Raw genomic sequence first — 17,220 nt, forward strand, 5'->3', positions numbered from 1 at the left:
ACAGTCTTGCCTTATGTACTTGTTACTGCAAATGAGATTTGGGCTTGTTTCTGTGTCAAAAGCTTTTTTTCATGGGAGATGTGGTACAGCTGGAGTGATGGGTCACCTTCTACACCTGGTAATGCAGGCTCTGTACCGAGGGAGTTTCTACCTGGGAATTCAAATTTTCATGGTAGTCTCAAAAAAACCCCAGCAAAACAACCCTTCAACACCACCACCACCAGTTAGAGCGGGAAGATGGTTGTAGGTAGATAATTAAAAATTGTGTCATGTTAATTATATAGTCTGGCTAGGTATACGTTCCTGTAATACCAAAAATAATACTTTGAAGGAGGAAATTAGGGAGATGGCTATTTTTGCATTGGTAAAGAGAGCAGCAGTCTGAAAACAGCTGGGGGCTGGTTTGGCAACAAAATCTTAACCCAGCAGCCGTCATACTTCGCCATCTGCTCAGACAAAGCAACATGAAACAAGGCTGACTCCTGAGTTGACACCGAGACAGTGTGTGGTACATACACACACTCTGTTCTTGTCAGTGACTGAAGGGTCCCAAACCTGCTCAGAGCCCTGCCCATCAATGCCATTGGAAAATCAGTGGCCTCAGCGCCTTCTTCTTCTCTGGTACCAGCTGCACCCATCTGTGATGTTCTCCCCATGCATGGGAAGCCTCTGCAGCATTTGGCTACTCCAGTCCTCTCCTTGCTCACCAGTGCTTTCCTCCCTCCTTCTTGAACATGTGGAGGCAGTGGGAATTAACACTGGGAAGTGCAGAGCCAACTGGCAGAAGGAAAGCCTGACAAGCTGTGCATCTACCCTGAGATACAGGGTTTGATTTATACAACTGGAACTCTGAAAAGAGGTTTGAAAAGATACAGCTCAAGAGAAAAATTCAAGCTGACCTCTTGCCACACAGCTGGAATCTGTGCTAAGTGAAACAGAGGTACCACATCTCTGCTACCTTCCACACAAAATGACAGTATTAACTGGACCCTTATTTAGGAAATTTTAAATTTAATATATGGCTTCTGAATCTTACTGGGCAAAAAAAAACCCAAAAAAAGGCAACAACAACAAAACAAAACAAAACAAAACAAAACAAAAAAAAAAAAAAAAAAAACCCAAAAAAAAAAAACAAAACCAAAAACAAACCAGAAAAACGACCAAACAAAACAAACCAGAAAAAGCTCACTCTTGGTGGAAAATTTTTGTGGGTTTTTTCCAACAGAAGCTGAGGAAATCATTATTCTCTGTGTCACTCTCCTTCCTGCTCAAAAAGTGAGGGAAGGAGAGAAAAAGTTGGAGAAGGAAGAGAAAAAGAAGTAGGAGGGGATTTTTGTCATGGAAAAACTTGCAACATACCTTTGACAGACAAGTCCACCTATCCAGCAGGAGGGCTGCGTGCCTGCCCAGCATGGGCTGGGGTACAGACCAGCTGCCTTTCTGTGGTGGGCGGACATGGTGGCAGCACATTGTCCCAGCTCCAGAATCCTCCAGCAATTGCAACATGAGGCAGGGAAGAAAAGAGAGATTCGGAAGGTGGCAGAAGGTGGGAATAGACTAAGTCAGTGCTAAGAGTAAGAGACCAAAAGGAATCTACATTGTGAACTGTCCTGGAAAAACTATCACTTTGTGTAAATGCAGACATCAGAATTTGATTCAAAGGTATGTTTTTCCATATTAAGCCCAATGCCTTAAAATTCCATGTGAAGCAGCAGGCAGAGTAGAGGTTAGATGCAGATATGTACATATTTGTCTCCATAACATTTCAGCCTTTGCAGCTCAAATAGCAACTGGCCCCTTTGGTTGTCTGCTCCCTTTTGTTATCAATACCTTAGTGGATTTCCACATTCCAGTATGCTCAGCTCCTTACTCAAGATTTGGGACAATCTATTATTTACCTTTCTGGGACCTGGTCAATTAAGTCTTTGATTAAAACTGCAGAGGTGAAGCAGGGCTCCATAAGCATCTGAAGATGGGCACCCTTCAAAGCTGTGGTCATGAGTAGGAAATCCAGTATAGATGAGCTGCTGGGCTGTTGGGTCCTCTGGTACTCTTCCTTTTTCACCTATGTAGGCCCAGCTCTTTGGAGTTATTTGAACATAATCATGGCAAACTCTGTGTACATAACCTAATAGATACAAAGCCTTTTTCACAACCCACACCTGAGACTGCAAACTCCCCTCCCTAAGTGTTTGTATTTTGCAGAACATCTTCCCTGCCAGTCACATAGGGAGCATCCAGACAGTACAGTGTGGAAGCCATAAAAGACAGTAGTTCACAGACAAGACAGGCTAGGAGGCCGATGGTTCAGAGTTCCTGGAAAGCCTAGGATGGTGTATAAATGAGGTCATATCTAAAACATCTTCAAGTATGTTTCTAAAGCAAATGTTGCACAATTAAATTAAGGCTGCAGAGGAATAAAAAAATAGAGATGGATTTGTTTTTCTGTTGAACAGGACAAAGATGTTATATTTCATGATTCCCATAGAAAAATGTGGACTTCAAAACTAAAGCCACAGCTGTCTTGTCAGCTAAAGAAAGTATATGGGATTGGGACATACAGAGCTGTAGACCACTGTGTAAAACCTGAGGAGTTCTCACCTTCTCTTTCTAGCAGAGATACGTATTTTCCTGGGCTTTCTGGTTTGGTCTAATGTGCACTTTCATGCAGTAATTATATTTTTTCTCAGGGTCAGAGACTGATGAGCACTGGAGCTGTGCTGCAGATTGCTTCAGCTGCCTCCTGCTGTCCCCACATATAGCTCTGATCTTACTTAATAGATATTCTCAAGCTGTGTTCCTTAGGGTCTTTAAAAGAGTATTCTGTGGGTTTACAGAGCTACAGGTTTTTTTTCAGTTGTGTATCTGAGACCTTTTTCTATGTTGTTTGAAATTCCTTCATCAAGCTTTTGTTCAGCTGTTCCAAACAGACTTGCTCCCTGTAAAATCTGTGCTCCTGCCTTACTTACAGACACAAGCATCTTTGGTTGACTGAGTTTCTCTACTTTCATGTGGAAATACTTGCATGACACAAAGAACTGTATTAAAAATGGCTTCTACTTTCCTTGCTTAGTTTACAGAGGGTCTGTTGAGTGTCTTTGTCAAATGCTTTAGACCTGGATTGTTTAAAAAGATGTGGCTTCTTGAAGTGATCTAAGAATACTTGTCCCAAGTCTCCCAATCTGCCTGCACAGAGCTTCCTGAAAACAGTAAGGCTTTTTACAGTTTTTAGCTTGACTATTCCCATTAACTTGGCAATTTCGGACATGAAAAACTTTATACATGCATAAATGCCAAGATGCCTCAAGCAAGGATTTTTTCATGGGGTGCCTGAAGCTCTCAAATGTCTCAAATACAGTATAAATATCACTATGTAGTGCCTAGTAAATAGCATGTTTTAAAAAGCCTGAGTTGTAGCAGTACCTTCACGTTCTTGTAAATATCTTTTGAGTAGATAAGAAGCTCCCATTTTCAATCAACAAGACTGAATAAAGATACTTAAATAGCTCAGTCTTGTGGCTTTAGCATACAATTCCTAGGCTCTGTAACAGACTTAGAAAGCTCAAATCTCCCAAGATGAGAACACCAAAGAATTGCAGCCAAATTTTCATCTGTCTTCCGCACTTGGTGCTTGTAAACTTGCACATGAACCCTCTGTCATTAGGATATTTACACACACTAAAGTGCAAGTGGAAGGCCCAGTTAGGTGGGTGGGCACTGTGTGGTTGAAAAGAAAAATCCCAGCACAGCTGGGTTTTCATATGCTGATGTGGTGCATTTCCACAAAGGGGAACCAGAGGAAGGGAAGGGAGGGAAGGAGGAAGGAGGAAGGAGGAAGGAGGAAGGAGGAAGGAGGAAGGAGGAAGGAGGAAGGAGGAAGGAGGAAGGAGGAAGGAGGAAGGAGGAAGGAGGAAGGAGGAAGGAGGAAGGAGGAAGGAGGAAGGAGGAAGGAGGAAGGGAAGGGGAAGGGGAAGGAAAGGAAAGGAAAGGAAAGGAAAGGAAAGGAAAGGAAAGGAAAGGAAAGGAAAGGAAAGGAAAGGAAAGGAAAGGAAAGGAAAGGAAAGGAAAGGAAAGGAAAGGAAAGGAAAGGAAAGGAAAGGAAAGGAAAGGAAAGGAAAGGAAAGGAAAGGAAAGGAAAGGAAAGGAAAGGAAAGGAAAGGAAAGATGTTGTTTACAGTTCTGGTGCTAAAATTTTCAACATCATGAAAAAAGCCTCTTGATTTCTTTGTTTCTGAGTTTGTAGAACCTAAAAGATGTTTGCTTAAGCAAAGAAAAAATCCTTTTTTATGACTGGCTTTCCAGTGTTACCTCTGAGAGGTTCCTGTGATGTCAGTTGTCAAGGCAGTAACAGCCTTGCTGTCTTGTTTGTAGCAGGATTTCAGGTTTGGTTCCCTCAGGGACACAAACATCACTTGTATTTCTGCATCTCTGGGATAGAAGAGATTTGTCTAGTTTTTAGTTTTGCCTTTTGGTTTTGTTTCAGCTTTACTTAGATTACACATAGCTGTGCAAGAATCCCAAACCAAGTAAAAGAAATATTTTAAGGTCTGCCGATCTCCTAGCCTTTTCATTCCGGCGTTAAAACATTTTTATTTCTGATTTGTTAGGTGTCGCGGCGTGCCGTTGAGGGGCGTGCTGGGCAGTGAGTGCAGGGGCACGACCGCCCCCCTGCGAGTTCTGCAGTCCCAGTTATGGGCAGGTTCGGCACAGGGACAGATAACGAAGACACGGCTCTTGGGGTAAACCAGAGTCTATTTATTGGATGGACAAAATGGAGCCCCAAGACAAGACTTGGGGGCGGGGGGTGAACAGAAATTTTTATACACTAATTCAGGAGGAGGGGTGCAGGAACATTAACCAATGAGGGTAAAGCTGGGGAGTGGTTTAAGGTGGGACTAAACTATTGTAAACCTATCAGGAGAAGTAGGGGAGTGGAATAACACAAAGTAACAAATAGGGTGCCAGATATAACAAAATAGACAGGGAACACTCTGGAAGGAAGGGTGGGGATAGGGAGGATTGACAAGGAACATTCTGGAGAAAGGGGTAGGGAAAGGGAGGACTGACAACTTGGAATGGAGGGGGTTAGGAAGGACCCTGGGAAGATTGGCAGCTTGGGAGAGGAGGGAATGAAGGAGGAAAACAGGGGGCAGACATGAACTTTAAACAAAACACACTACCACAGTTAGGTACAAAAGCCAAAATTATTGACATTTCAATTCTGAATCAAAGTCTGGCAGCTAGTAGACTACAGAACTATGAGGGAAAATGTTCTCTATGCATGAGACATGAAAATTAATTGTTTAAGCAAAATATTTTTTCAGATTTTAGGTTTTGCATATGACTCATCACACTAATATTAGCATAAATCTTCTACAAATAGCCCAAGTCATGCAAATATTTGCTAATACCTTGTTTAATTTTGAACGTACTTCAGATCCTTTGGCAAAATGCTACTCCTGAGTGAGTAGAAAAGTCATTGGGTCCTCAGCCCTCGAGTGCATGGTTGCAGCTGTGAGTCATCGCCTTACTTTCCATGCTGTCTTGGGTTCTCTAATGACTGCACAGGATCAGCGTGTTGTGTCACCCGGCACCAGCCATGTCACAGGGCAGCCACGAGCCCTGCCGCTGAGCACGTGGTGCAGGGTGTTATGTCACTGCTGACTCAAGAGGGGGAAAGAAGTGCTTATCCTGTCCCTGCTGGCGTAAAGTGCTCTCTGAGTTAGGACCTCAGTTTCAGAAATTACTTCACCCACGCTCCCATTTTCACCCTTTTCATACCAGGGTCAAGTGACAGATCCATAATCTGAATTTGTCAAAATGAAATTTTTAAAAGGGAATGAATTGGACTTGCATGTATCTAAGACTTTCATATATTTTAATTATGATTTTGAAAAATTAGGGGGATTTGTGTATACATACATACATACATACATAAATGTATGTGCACACACACAAATATAATCTCATATTTGCTTTACAGAGAACTAAGTCTTGTGGCTGTGACCTTCTAAAATTACAGCTCTATTGGATAGCTAAAATTGCTGTTGGACAGTATGGATCTGTGCAACCAGCCATGAGATTCCAAATTGGTTTCTTGTGTATCTTCAACTGACTTGGCACTTGAGAGGGCTGGTTGTGATGCTGAGCCTCCCGTTCATCTGAGAATGGAGAGAAGCAGGTGATGCCACCTCAAGCCCTCCTTCCTGACACTCATGGAAAGCTCTGTCTTCTTACTCAGGCTGTTGAATTGCATTTGGCAATCCAGGCATAGCAACTGATGGTAGGTGAGCATTGTATTTTAATACCACTACCTTTTTTTTTTTCCTGTGGACTTTGAAATGTCAAAAAGTCTACTAAAGTTCATAAGCATTTAAAGCACTGATACAAAAAAATGGAAGAAAAAAAGAAACCAGCAGGGGTCTATATCCATGCTGCTTATGGCATTTTGTGAAGTCTTTTACACCTATGTCTTTAAAGAGACACTAAACTAACCTGTTGCACTTTGTTTATTTGTTTTGCATGGATATAAGTGATTAAATAAAATGCCAAACAGTGGGGATTCAGCAGAATGATAGTACTGTTTTAGCTTGCTCTGTGTGGCTTGTTCTATTAATACATGTTTGTGGTCAGGAAGGAACGCAGTCTCACTTTGCTATAATATGTGCAGTATTAATTTTGGTTTGACACCTGCCAGGCAAAGATCCTCACCAGCCAAAGGCATTCTTCACAACCGAGCTCCATCTGTTGTGCAGATCTTTGATTCTGATATTTCTAATGACTTGAGCCAAAGCAAAAAGAAGAGCCAACTTGAAGGAAAAAAAAAAAAAATCTTGAGGAGGAATGAATAGTTCTATCAAGGCTAAATATAATGGCTTATTGTCACATTTGGTTTAAGTCCTGCAAGGGAAACATGTGTGATTAGTTTTGTTTTAGGAGAAAACAGTCCTTCATACTGGCAATGTCATTGTTGTTGTTGCATGAAAAAAAATTGATAGCTAAAGTTCAAGCACATGATTTTATTGCCGAAATGCTGTAGTCTTTAGAAAGATTACTTGATAGGAAAGTTGCTAGTAAAAAATGTTTACTTACTTATTGTACTCAGCAGAGTAAAAGCCTAAGGAGTCTTTGATTCTTGCATGCAAAGGAGCAGCGGGATTAACACTTGCCTCAGCTCTTTGAAAGACAGCTCAGACTTTTCAAAATAAGCCTTCAAGTAACGTCTGTCAAAAGAAGTTAGCTTCCAATCCCCTGACAAAAGTTGCATGATGGTTTTGTCACCTCGCTGACAAAACAATCATTAATTGCTCCAGTTAACTTTGTTTTTCACTTAGAGTGGGTGAATTAATCTGTCAGAGCTGCCCAACCCACAAGGATAAACATTTGCCTCCTATGATACCATGAGAAGTCTACAACAAATATGAATGTATTTTATGATCATCACAACTTCATGCAATCACCTGCTGACCATTTATTTTTATTTGTGATAGCATGGAGAAGAAACTTGACTAAGAAATTATGGGTCTGTGGGCTTCAGATCTATAATTAATGGTTGAAAGTTCTGTATTATCAAGCACCATTCAATTCACTAGGAATTGCAGAGCATTGAAAACTATGTACAAATGCAGTGACATACTTCAGAATTTGCTTTTTCAGCATTATTTGTAGGGTTGACTGTTGGTGTAACTGCTGGCCTGTAAAACAAAAACTCTCATCTCTACTCTTTCAGACTAGCAGGTGTCTTTGTGCTGTCCAGTAGTTCCTGAAAGCTTGAATGTTCCACAGACCCTAACAATTGAGTAGATATTTCTTTTTTCCCTTAGTGTATTGCTGCATGCTGAACCTGTTCATGCATTTATATCAAAGGTACACTGCAAAGATGCCATCATGTGGTTTCAGTTCTCATGCATATTGCTCACTTATGTATAACAATATAGAAATTAATAGGAAATATCAAGCAAATTTTACTTCTACTTCAGTGTTTAGAGCAACATAAAATGCAAGTTATAAAGCCACAGTATTATTAAATCTAATCCTGCCTTGTAATGTAGTCATCCTGCCTGAAAAGAGAGTAGACATTATATTATTATAATATAATAATATTGTGTTTCTGTTTACTTTGCATATGTGCTCTTTTCCTTGCTTGCATCTGCAGCTGCCATTTATTTATGAAATTAATTACTTGATCTCATGGTATGTAGCAGCAGAGAAATACTGTGTGGGATTGTAATTAATTTATTTTCACGGGAGACAAAATAACATCCACACTATTAACTGCTGAAACTTCCTCCCTGCTCTTTCCAGTAAAATGTGAACAAAAATGTGAAAACCCAATCTTTCAGTTCCTTAAAACACAGGGATTGCTTCCTATGGGTTGAAAAGGTTGGAAATTGAAAAGAGAATTTATTCATTCACAGACTTCTTTGACGATCTGTTTAATATAGATTAGTACTGAAGATTGTCAGTATAGCAGAGATCTGTAGAGGTACAAAACCTGTAGGAAAGATTAAAAAATGTTCAAGGTAACTGTGTAGCTGCTGCAGCTAAATAGTGGGAATACAACTGAAAACTTTGGTCTTGAAATCTGAATGTTTATGTTTCAGATTTTAGCAGTCTATTTCCACATCTGCAGCTACTAGGCAGTCCTTAGCAAGTGATAAAGAATATATGAATTAGCTGCTGGTACTGAGCCAAAATAGAAACAATTGTGTTCTTGAACTGCCTGTAGATTTACAAAATTTTATGTTGTTTTTCTTACCCTAATACCCTAAATGTACTTAATGTCACAAAGTGTGGTGTTTTAGAGCTCACAGAGGAGAAGAGCTGCCAACAAATGAAGATATATGTACTTTTTTAATTACACCACTAATGCAGAGTCCCAGCAAGCTTTTGGCAGGTAGGAGCTGAATTTGGTACCTCGGGTGGATTGTTCTTCACTTCAGGGAAGTGCCATAGATTCGGTTACCAAAGGATCATGGTCACAATTTATTCTTCATATTGGCTGTCATATAGATTGGTAGATTGCAATTTGTTAAAAATAAGACAGAGAACTTAGTATCTTTTAATGCAAGTCATAAAAACCAGCACAATGAGGAAGAATGCAGCCAGTCTTAAAAATGTATTTCATATTTGCTTTCATTTTGATTAGTGCCTTTCGTAATTTAATTAAGATACTTCGAAATGTAAATTACCATGACAGAAATATACTTAAGAGTAAGTGTTTTATGATCACTAATTGACTGAAGTTGGTTTTATTCATGCAAACTCCATACATAATTTTGCATTCCTCAGATCAAAAGTTACCAAGTTACAGAAACTGTGAAGCATAACTACTCAAACAAACATTAAATTCTCCCGTCTGGCACTCCAGTCATTCATGGCTGCAGGTTGGCTTATTAATTTGAATGTGATGTAGGAAGAGGACAGGCATTTTCCTGCAGTTTCACCTGTTAATATAGTGTTGGGAGAGAACAGCTGAACATAAAAGCAGCAGAGCAGCTGTACAAATGGAAACTTACTGTAACTTCCCATCTTCTTTTCTAACAAATCAAGCCAAGCCATCCCCTGCAGTTACCCAACAACTTGTCTTTCTTCCATCCTTCTCACCAGGATCTCCACCATAATATTGTATTTTACTTCAGTGATCTGTAGCACTTACTGGGATCCCTCAAAATGCTTCTTCTCTGCTGTCCCTTTCATCCAGCATCTCTGGCAGCTCAGGGCAGTTGCAGCTTCTAGAAATCTCCAGTCTGTCCATTAGTGGGAGTGTTACATAGTGTCCTTCAGTTCAGGTTCTGCAACCCCGCCTCGCTGCTCATGGCAGCGTGTCCCAGCCTGATATGCCAGGTGTTGTCTTTCTTCATGACACACTCCCACTGTTTTGCTCACTCCAAGGGGATTTTACTCTAAAGCAAATATACCTGTTTATATGCATGTTGTTTACTATTGTGGCATTCAGTCAGTAAGTAATTTCTGTAACATAGCACAGCTGCCAAAACACACAGCACACAGCCTTGGCAACCATGCCCATTCTGTACCCAGTGCTGGGTCTGTGGCTCAGGCTAGTTGAATGAGTGGGCTGGAGGGAAGCAGAACCTCACACTAGATTCATTATTATGTATGTTTTCCTTTAGCTGAAGTGCCCCACCTGCCACTGATGGCATGCTGGCCATGATGGTTCTGAGGAGCTTCAGAGTCCCTTTTAGCTTAACTTCCTCTAGTAACCAGGGCCATGCACTCCTCTGCTGTGGGGTGTTTTGTGTATGCATGTACCCCTAGTAGCTTCTGAACCTCTTGTCCAAAATCAAGAAGCCTGTCTATTTGCTGTTGAGAAGAGGAACAGTTTCATGAGTGTCTTGAGAACAGGTAAGCAGCTGGAGAAGACCTGAAGTCAACTGTAGGATTCACATCCTGCAGGGGAAGTGAGGCTTCTTTGGTTTGCTGCTTGTATAACCTCTTAATCTAACTTTACCACTTCTCAGGAAAGAACTGTTCTCCAGATGCCAGAAAAGATGATTAAAGGGGACTCTGAAATGTTTGCTTTGAACTCTTCAGAAATCATGACTAGGATCTGATAAGAGGATAAAGTGAACAACAGTTAGCGTCTTGAGTCCAGATTACGAAGGACTCCATACACCTAGCAGGGGGAGAGGCTGAGGCCAGATGCATGCCCAAGCAGTTCCTCCTCTTTACAGTCCCATTCCAGTTATGCAGGGTCTGAAGACCAGACTCACTGACATGTTTCAGATGTGATTATATAAAAATTAGAGCATTTTCTTAGCATTATTCCTGCCAAGGGCTCTTGCATGCTTCATTTCAGCATACTGCTTGATTCCCAGGAGAGTTTTCTCTCAAGCAGGTGCTGTACTGGAGGCTAGAAAGCCTTCTTGACCCTTCCCAGGGAAATCTCGATATTTTTTCTGTAATGATTTATCAGGAGAAGGAGAAATGGAGTATGTCTGTGCACCTCAGCATTAGAATGTGCAGCTCAGAGATAGCTGATTCCCATTTCCTCTTCCAGGGCTTCTTCTGTCTTACCCAACAAGTATGTACATGGTCCTTTAAGCAGATGAAATACAGAGGAGGTGCTGGAAGCAGAGACCAATCTGCAGAAACACCTTTCCCAACAGACAGATTTATTAGTTGTTAGATAAAAGATGGGCCATAATATATCACTGACTCTTCAATTGTCTCCTGAACTGCCTGTGGCATTGTTCTTGTAGGATTAGGCAGAAACTGACTGAGACTTTTTCAGTACTTTGGATTCAGGTGCAATTTCCATCCAAGCCCCTTTTACACAGCAAAAGCCAAAAAGTTGGGTTTGTATTGACTTTGCAGGGAGAAGTCTCTCTGAAACTCCAACAAATGCTTTTGGTCATGCACAAAGAAGTCACACGTACATGGAGGAGGGTCCTTTAGATGAAGCTGTAAGGCACTTTGGGCCCCAGCAGTTCTGAGGAATCAACTGGGTGCTTTGGAGGTCACCCAGAAATGCCTCAGCTCTTTTGGCTGCTGTCTCCTGTGTGGACTTTATCTTACATCCTCCCATTTGTGCCAAGTGGGACACAGCTGAGGTGAGCTTGATCTTCTTGGAGTCTCCTACTTAAAGCTATAGAGGTTCTGAAGAAAAAGAAATGCAAAATGGTGACTGTCTGCCTTTGCCCACGTGTTTTTGTTATCTGGGTGACTCTGTTTTGTCTGGTCTGTATCTGTGATACTATTTATATCCAGCTCTGTTTCCTGTCCACACTCACCAGCACCATTGTAACTCTTGGTTTGTGCAGTGGTCTGGAAGTACAGATGCACACACAGGCCAGAAGTTGTCAACATCTCCTGTTTTTTAACTGGAACAACTAGGATAAAGCTTAGTGTGGATGAGCTTCCTTCACCAGCAATGGGGACAAGCACATTCCCTCGTGCTACAGCTTCACAACAAGAGCGGAGAGTGTCCTTCCCATCTCCAGCCCTATGGAAGGGGATTTTCATGGTCCCAAGAACCACGCCAGCCAGCTGGCTGGTGGTCCCCGGAAAGAAGCTCTGCACCAGGCTGGCTCTCTTCCCAGCACAGAGCTGTTGGCTCTTCATTCCTCAGGATCTTAGCGGCTTCAGCATGAGCAGCAAGACTTCAGCCTCTAAATCTCTGCAGCGTGTGGCCATGGCACCTCACAGCCTAGACCGTGCCCACAGCTGGACACAGTGTTTCACTTGGTGCTCTCTCTGGAGGTGACAGCAGCACAAATTGCCTTCTCCAGAGCAACCCTCAACCCCCTCTGGGGGTGCCCCAAGCCCCATTTCTTCCATGTCTTCCCATTTTAACAGTGCAATCCTCGTTTTGCTAAGCAGAAGTGCATGCCTGGCAGAAGCACGTACATCTACTCATCTGAGCCACCTAGAGCAAGAAATACTTGACTTTTTTTTTTTTTTTTTCCAAAAATGAGGTCTCAGTATCCTAAAAGTACCTTTCAAATGCAACTGCAGGATCTGCATAATTGAAACTTTTGCTCTAATCTCATTACCCCCCTCAGGCAGTTCCTGACAAGTGGAGATTATAAATGAGTTTGTAGTAAACATAGCTAAAAAAAAAAGGTATCTTTAATATTTTTGCAATATATTCAAAGCAGTTTGGGCATGAACACAGAGAATTCATTTCTATTTCACCTGAAATGCCATTATGTTTATTAAATTAGAAGTAGCATTAATCCTAGAACATATCCAGATCTTTTTGTGATTTTGCATTTGTCATAACTGAAAGATCTCACTAAATATTTCTCTATACCTCTAAATAACATTGCCTGTCATGTAATATTTATCTCAAATTTTCCTCAGTGTTTTTGTATCCGAGATGAAAATGAGCTATCACAGGAAATAAAATGGGACTGAAATACCAGTCCTTTGTATTAAATTTAACATTTGGCTTCTGTCCCAGAGTTTTCCACATCCATATTAGAATCAGATGGTAGCATAAGATGAAAAGATCTCCTGGATGGGTTTTATTCTGATCCTTATTAAAGGGTTGATAACAGACTGAAGGCAAGATACTCGTAGTAGAAAAGCCTGCCTAATATCAAAGGCTGGATGGACAAAGGCTGACATGTATTATTATTAGGCCTTCCTGCTTGATCACATTTCAGTATCATAAAATCATTCTGCTAGTGCACGTGACATATGAAAACTTCAGTGTGAGAGCAAAAAGCCCAGACTGGCAGGTATTACTGCTGTGGGTACACAGTAGCTGACCATAAGCCAAAGAAAGGGTTTAATAGCAAAAAGTATTGTTGATGACAGCACAGTGTAACTATATTTATTTTATTCTCAACTATTTGCATTCATGAAAGGTACTGCCTTGTCCTGGCTTACCTGTGAAACTGGTATCACATCTGATGTGACAGCATAGGGCAGCCCCACAGGTATTGCTCAGCCTTCTTCAGAAGTTGTGCATCCTCTGCCCTATCCACAGAAACCAGCACTTGCCCCAGATTCCTTTGGTAGTCTGGAGACAGAAAGATCAAAGAGACCTAAATATTCTTGAGAAAGCAATTTTCTCTTTACTCAAAGCAGCTTTGTATAGTTCTTGTGTATTATTTGGCTGAAATTGTACAAGCATTTGCAGGCTCTGGGTGTTCTATGCAAAAACAATTACTTTTGATAAAATGAAGGAATAGTGCTTTCTGGAGTTTCTCTTCTGCTGTAGTGGAGACTGTGAGCATGATATTGGAGCCATAAATTAGATTTTGCAAAGCAGCATTTCTGTAGGGAGTCTGCTGCTTCAGACCAACAGGCTCTAATCAGCATTTTTCGAGGGGATATCTTGCCTGTGTTTTGTTGCAGTATCTTTAGCAAGAGAAGTAGAGCAGCAATTGCAGACTGCATTGACTCCTCATTTCAGCTTTTGATCAGAAAGACTATTGAAAAACAAATATGCTTTGTAGGTATTTTATGCTGCTTTTCTAAATGCACTTTTTTAAAGGCTGGCATATGGTTTGAACTTAGAGGCAGAGAATCATTCCACTGTGACTGGCTGTTCACAGCATCAATATCAACATTTGAGCTTATACCCAATGCTCCTTGTACAATCAGTGGAGAGAAATGTGCATATTTAGAGGAGTTTAGTTAATCTAATTATTTTCTTTTTATTTTCTAATCTAATTATTATCTTCTTTCCAGTGAAAGAGTTTGTATTTTAGAAGTGTCTGTTTCTCTTCTCAGTAATAATTAATCCTAGCATATTTAGTTCAGGAGGTGTTACCTGTAGTTAGGTGAGCTGGATCCCACACAGCATGTTCCTGAATACTACTGTATTCTCACTTGGCTGCTAACACTGTTTGTATTAATACTTTTGGGGTTTTCTTTTAATTTTCAGATTGTCCTAGGGAACACATAAACTGATCAGTTGTGTAGGCAAGAAAAGCTTGATTCAGTCCCTACACGATTTTTACTGCTGATAATTACAGCTATCTTAATGCTTCCTATGAAGGCTGTTTTAGTAGTTGTATTGATCCTGCCCTCCTCAGGTACCAGTTCAATGTGAAGCACCTTTTTGGATAAAGAGTGCATTCTCTTGGGTATGTGAACAATCCTAAGGGACTTAACATCAGGCAAAAATCTCTGAGAAAAAATGGGACCTCCTTGCATTCTCCTGAAAGCATCTTCAAGGAGGTCAGATGAATGGAGCTGTGGCACATTCATGCCCGATTTCAGGAGTGTTACAAGAACTGAGGACGAGAACTGAGGGATAAGGAAGCATATTTTGTATTTGTGAACAGTGTTGATGCCCTGTTCATTTGGGTTCACCTGAACCCTGCTTATGGATTCATTCAAATAGAGGAAAAGCCCTCAAGGCTGGTCTCCTCAAGATGAGTTTGCCATATATGACAAGGCAGAAAGGGTAAGTAGCATCTTAGGACAGAATTTCCTGCGAACAACCCTCAGAAAAAAAAAATAGTGTAATACCTATTAACTAAGGAATCAAAGTTATTTCTGAAATGTATAAATGGAATCACAGAATATGTGTAATAAGTTATTACCTGTCCATGTTTGTTACTTGTCACTGTATCATATTGGTGCAAGCACATCAGGATCCCTGAGGATGATGGCTGCTGGAAACAGGTTCCCTGAAAATCTTTCTTGTTTATTACCCCTAAATCTAGAATTACTTTTGGAAGTCTTTGATTATGTAATTAATTTTTCTAGGTAAATATGTATTCTGTTTCTTTAATTAATTAATTCTTTCACCTCAGCTTTGCTCATGCTTATTCCCTCCTTTGTCAAAGTCTCCCATTAACTCTTGCAGCATTGCCTAGTGACACACATACTTTTTCTTTCTCTTTTTTTTTTTTTTTCTCTTTTATAGACTTAACTGAAGTTGCACCGTGCATTTTGAAGATGTCACCAACAGATCAGCAGTTGAACAAGCTGGCGAGGAGGCTGGGACCTGAATGGGAGCATGTAGCTCTGTGCTTGGGTTTGTCCCATACTGACATCTATCGATGTAAAGTCAATCACCCACACAACCTGCAGTCACAGATCGTAGCTGCATTTGTCCTGTGGAAACAGCGTTTGGGGAAAAAAGCAACAATCCAAAGTCTGCGCTCCAGTCTGATGGCAGAGGAGGTGGATCCTTCAGTGATACAGTACATGCTTGAGTGAAGCCATGCTATTTATTCAGAGCGTTCACATATTTTGTTAAACTAAGTAAAGAGGATGGAAATGTATGTTGAAGATTGGATGCTTCAAGCTGTAAAAAAAGTGGGGTTGGCAACTGTGATTTTATTAAGCTTAAACATTCCAGTTTTCTGTGGCATCTTGTGACTTGTAATTCTTTTCATGCCAGATTAATTTTTAGCAGACATTAAAAAAATGGATCACTCTTTCCTGCTCCCCTTTGTGCTATTTCAGTGGGGATATAGAGTGACAAAGTTCTTGCAAGCAGTGAGTTCAGCAAGGTTTTCGATTTCACTGCGGGAATAAGACTTGGTTTAACTTATTTTCTGGACTATGTAGGAGCCTTTTTACTGCTGTTTCATGCTAGTTCCCTGATATTACAGCAAGAAATGAGACTAATCACCATTACTAATTTAACAATTTTACAACAGTTATTGCAGGTGGCTAATTTCACATTTATAAAAGTTTCAGCACATACAGTTTCTTGCTAGGATAGATGGTTGCCACTTTGGTCTGCCTTTGAAAAAGGCCATAAGTGGAAGTAGCAGGAATGTAGTGTGCCTGTGAGGGTTTCTGCTGTTATAATTTAGGTGTAGGTTTCTGCAGGCAGACCCTATGTGCATATGCCTTGTCACAGGTGGGGAGTTCTCAGGGAAGACACACAGTAGAAAAGTGACCAGAAGTAGGCAAGGACCAAGTAAACTGAGCAAGAAGCAGCCTAAAAAAGGAGACAGCTTCTGAGTTGTCCATGTTTGTCTCTGCTAATAAACTGGGAGACCTTGGGTGCCTGCAGAGTCTTTGAACTGTGCTCGATATCCAGGCAACCTTGTTTCACGGTGAGGCACCTTAGGCACATTGCTCTGACTACTGCACACCCAACAGGGTAGTGAATTCTGCAGGTCCTTTCTGGTCAAGATGAACTTCCCACTCCCTCCAGCTGCCCTCCCTCCAGCTTCCCTCCAGCCATCCACCAGGCTCATTGGCTTTCTACCAGCTTTTCTGCACCTAGTGGGGGCAGCTTTGACACTGCTATCCTCAGTTCTTTGCCAGTGTAATTGTACCACCAATGAAGATAAGATTTTATGCAGAAAAACAGTGAAGCTTGTACTCTTCTTCTCCTTGCCTTCTGTCATGGAGATTTTATTCCTGCTGGGAAAAAATACTGAGATCTTTGCTGACCAGGCAAAGGGGGATCAGTCTGCAGGATACCCAAAGGCAATGGGAGTGACCAGATGCTCTCGGAGGCCTAATGATAAGAGGCAGAATACATTTGAATTCTCCCTGACCAGTTTGCTGTACAGTAAATGAAGAACAAAATTTTGGTGCTGAGTTTCTAGGTCTATTTATGAGCAAGTTACTTTAGGCAGTTTCATCTACAGAGTCATTGCCAAACTTCCCATCCTGCAAAATTTGCTCTAATTTCACAGCTTAACAGCCTTGTCTGAAGTTTTTACTGGGGCAAGAATGAACTTCACTGCTTTTCATTTTTTAAAAATTTGTTCTTCTTATATGCAAACTTTGAAATACATGGGAAATTAGACAAAGAGATTTAAAAGAAAT

At 41.0% G+C, this 17,220-nt stretch overlaps 1 protein-coding gene across 1 annotated transcript in view; it reads left to right on the forward strand.

Moving 5' to 3' along the window:
• The window catches only part of CRADD (CASP2 and RIPK1 domain containing adaptor with death domain), an 88,441-nt gene extending 72,573 nt beyond the window's left edge, over positions 1–15,868 (forward strand). The window contains exon 3 of the mRNA XM_053942797.1: positions 15,350–15,868. Coding sequence (XP_053798772.1) covers positions 15,350–15,645 — 296 coding nt within the window. The 3' untranslated portion in view covers positions 15,646–15,868. The remainder of the gene's footprint in view (positions 1–15,349) is intronic.
• Positions 15,869–17,220: the final 1,352 nt, after the last annotated feature.

The sequence above is a fragment of the Vidua chalybeata genome, chromosome 5 (assembly GCF_026979565.1).
Source record: "Vidua chalybeata isolate OUT-0048 chromosome 5, bVidCha1 merged haplotype, whole genome shotgun sequence".
Classification (NCBI taxonomy): domain Eukaryota; kingdom Metazoa; phylum Chordata; class Aves; order Passeriformes; family Viduidae; genus Vidua; species Vidua chalybeata.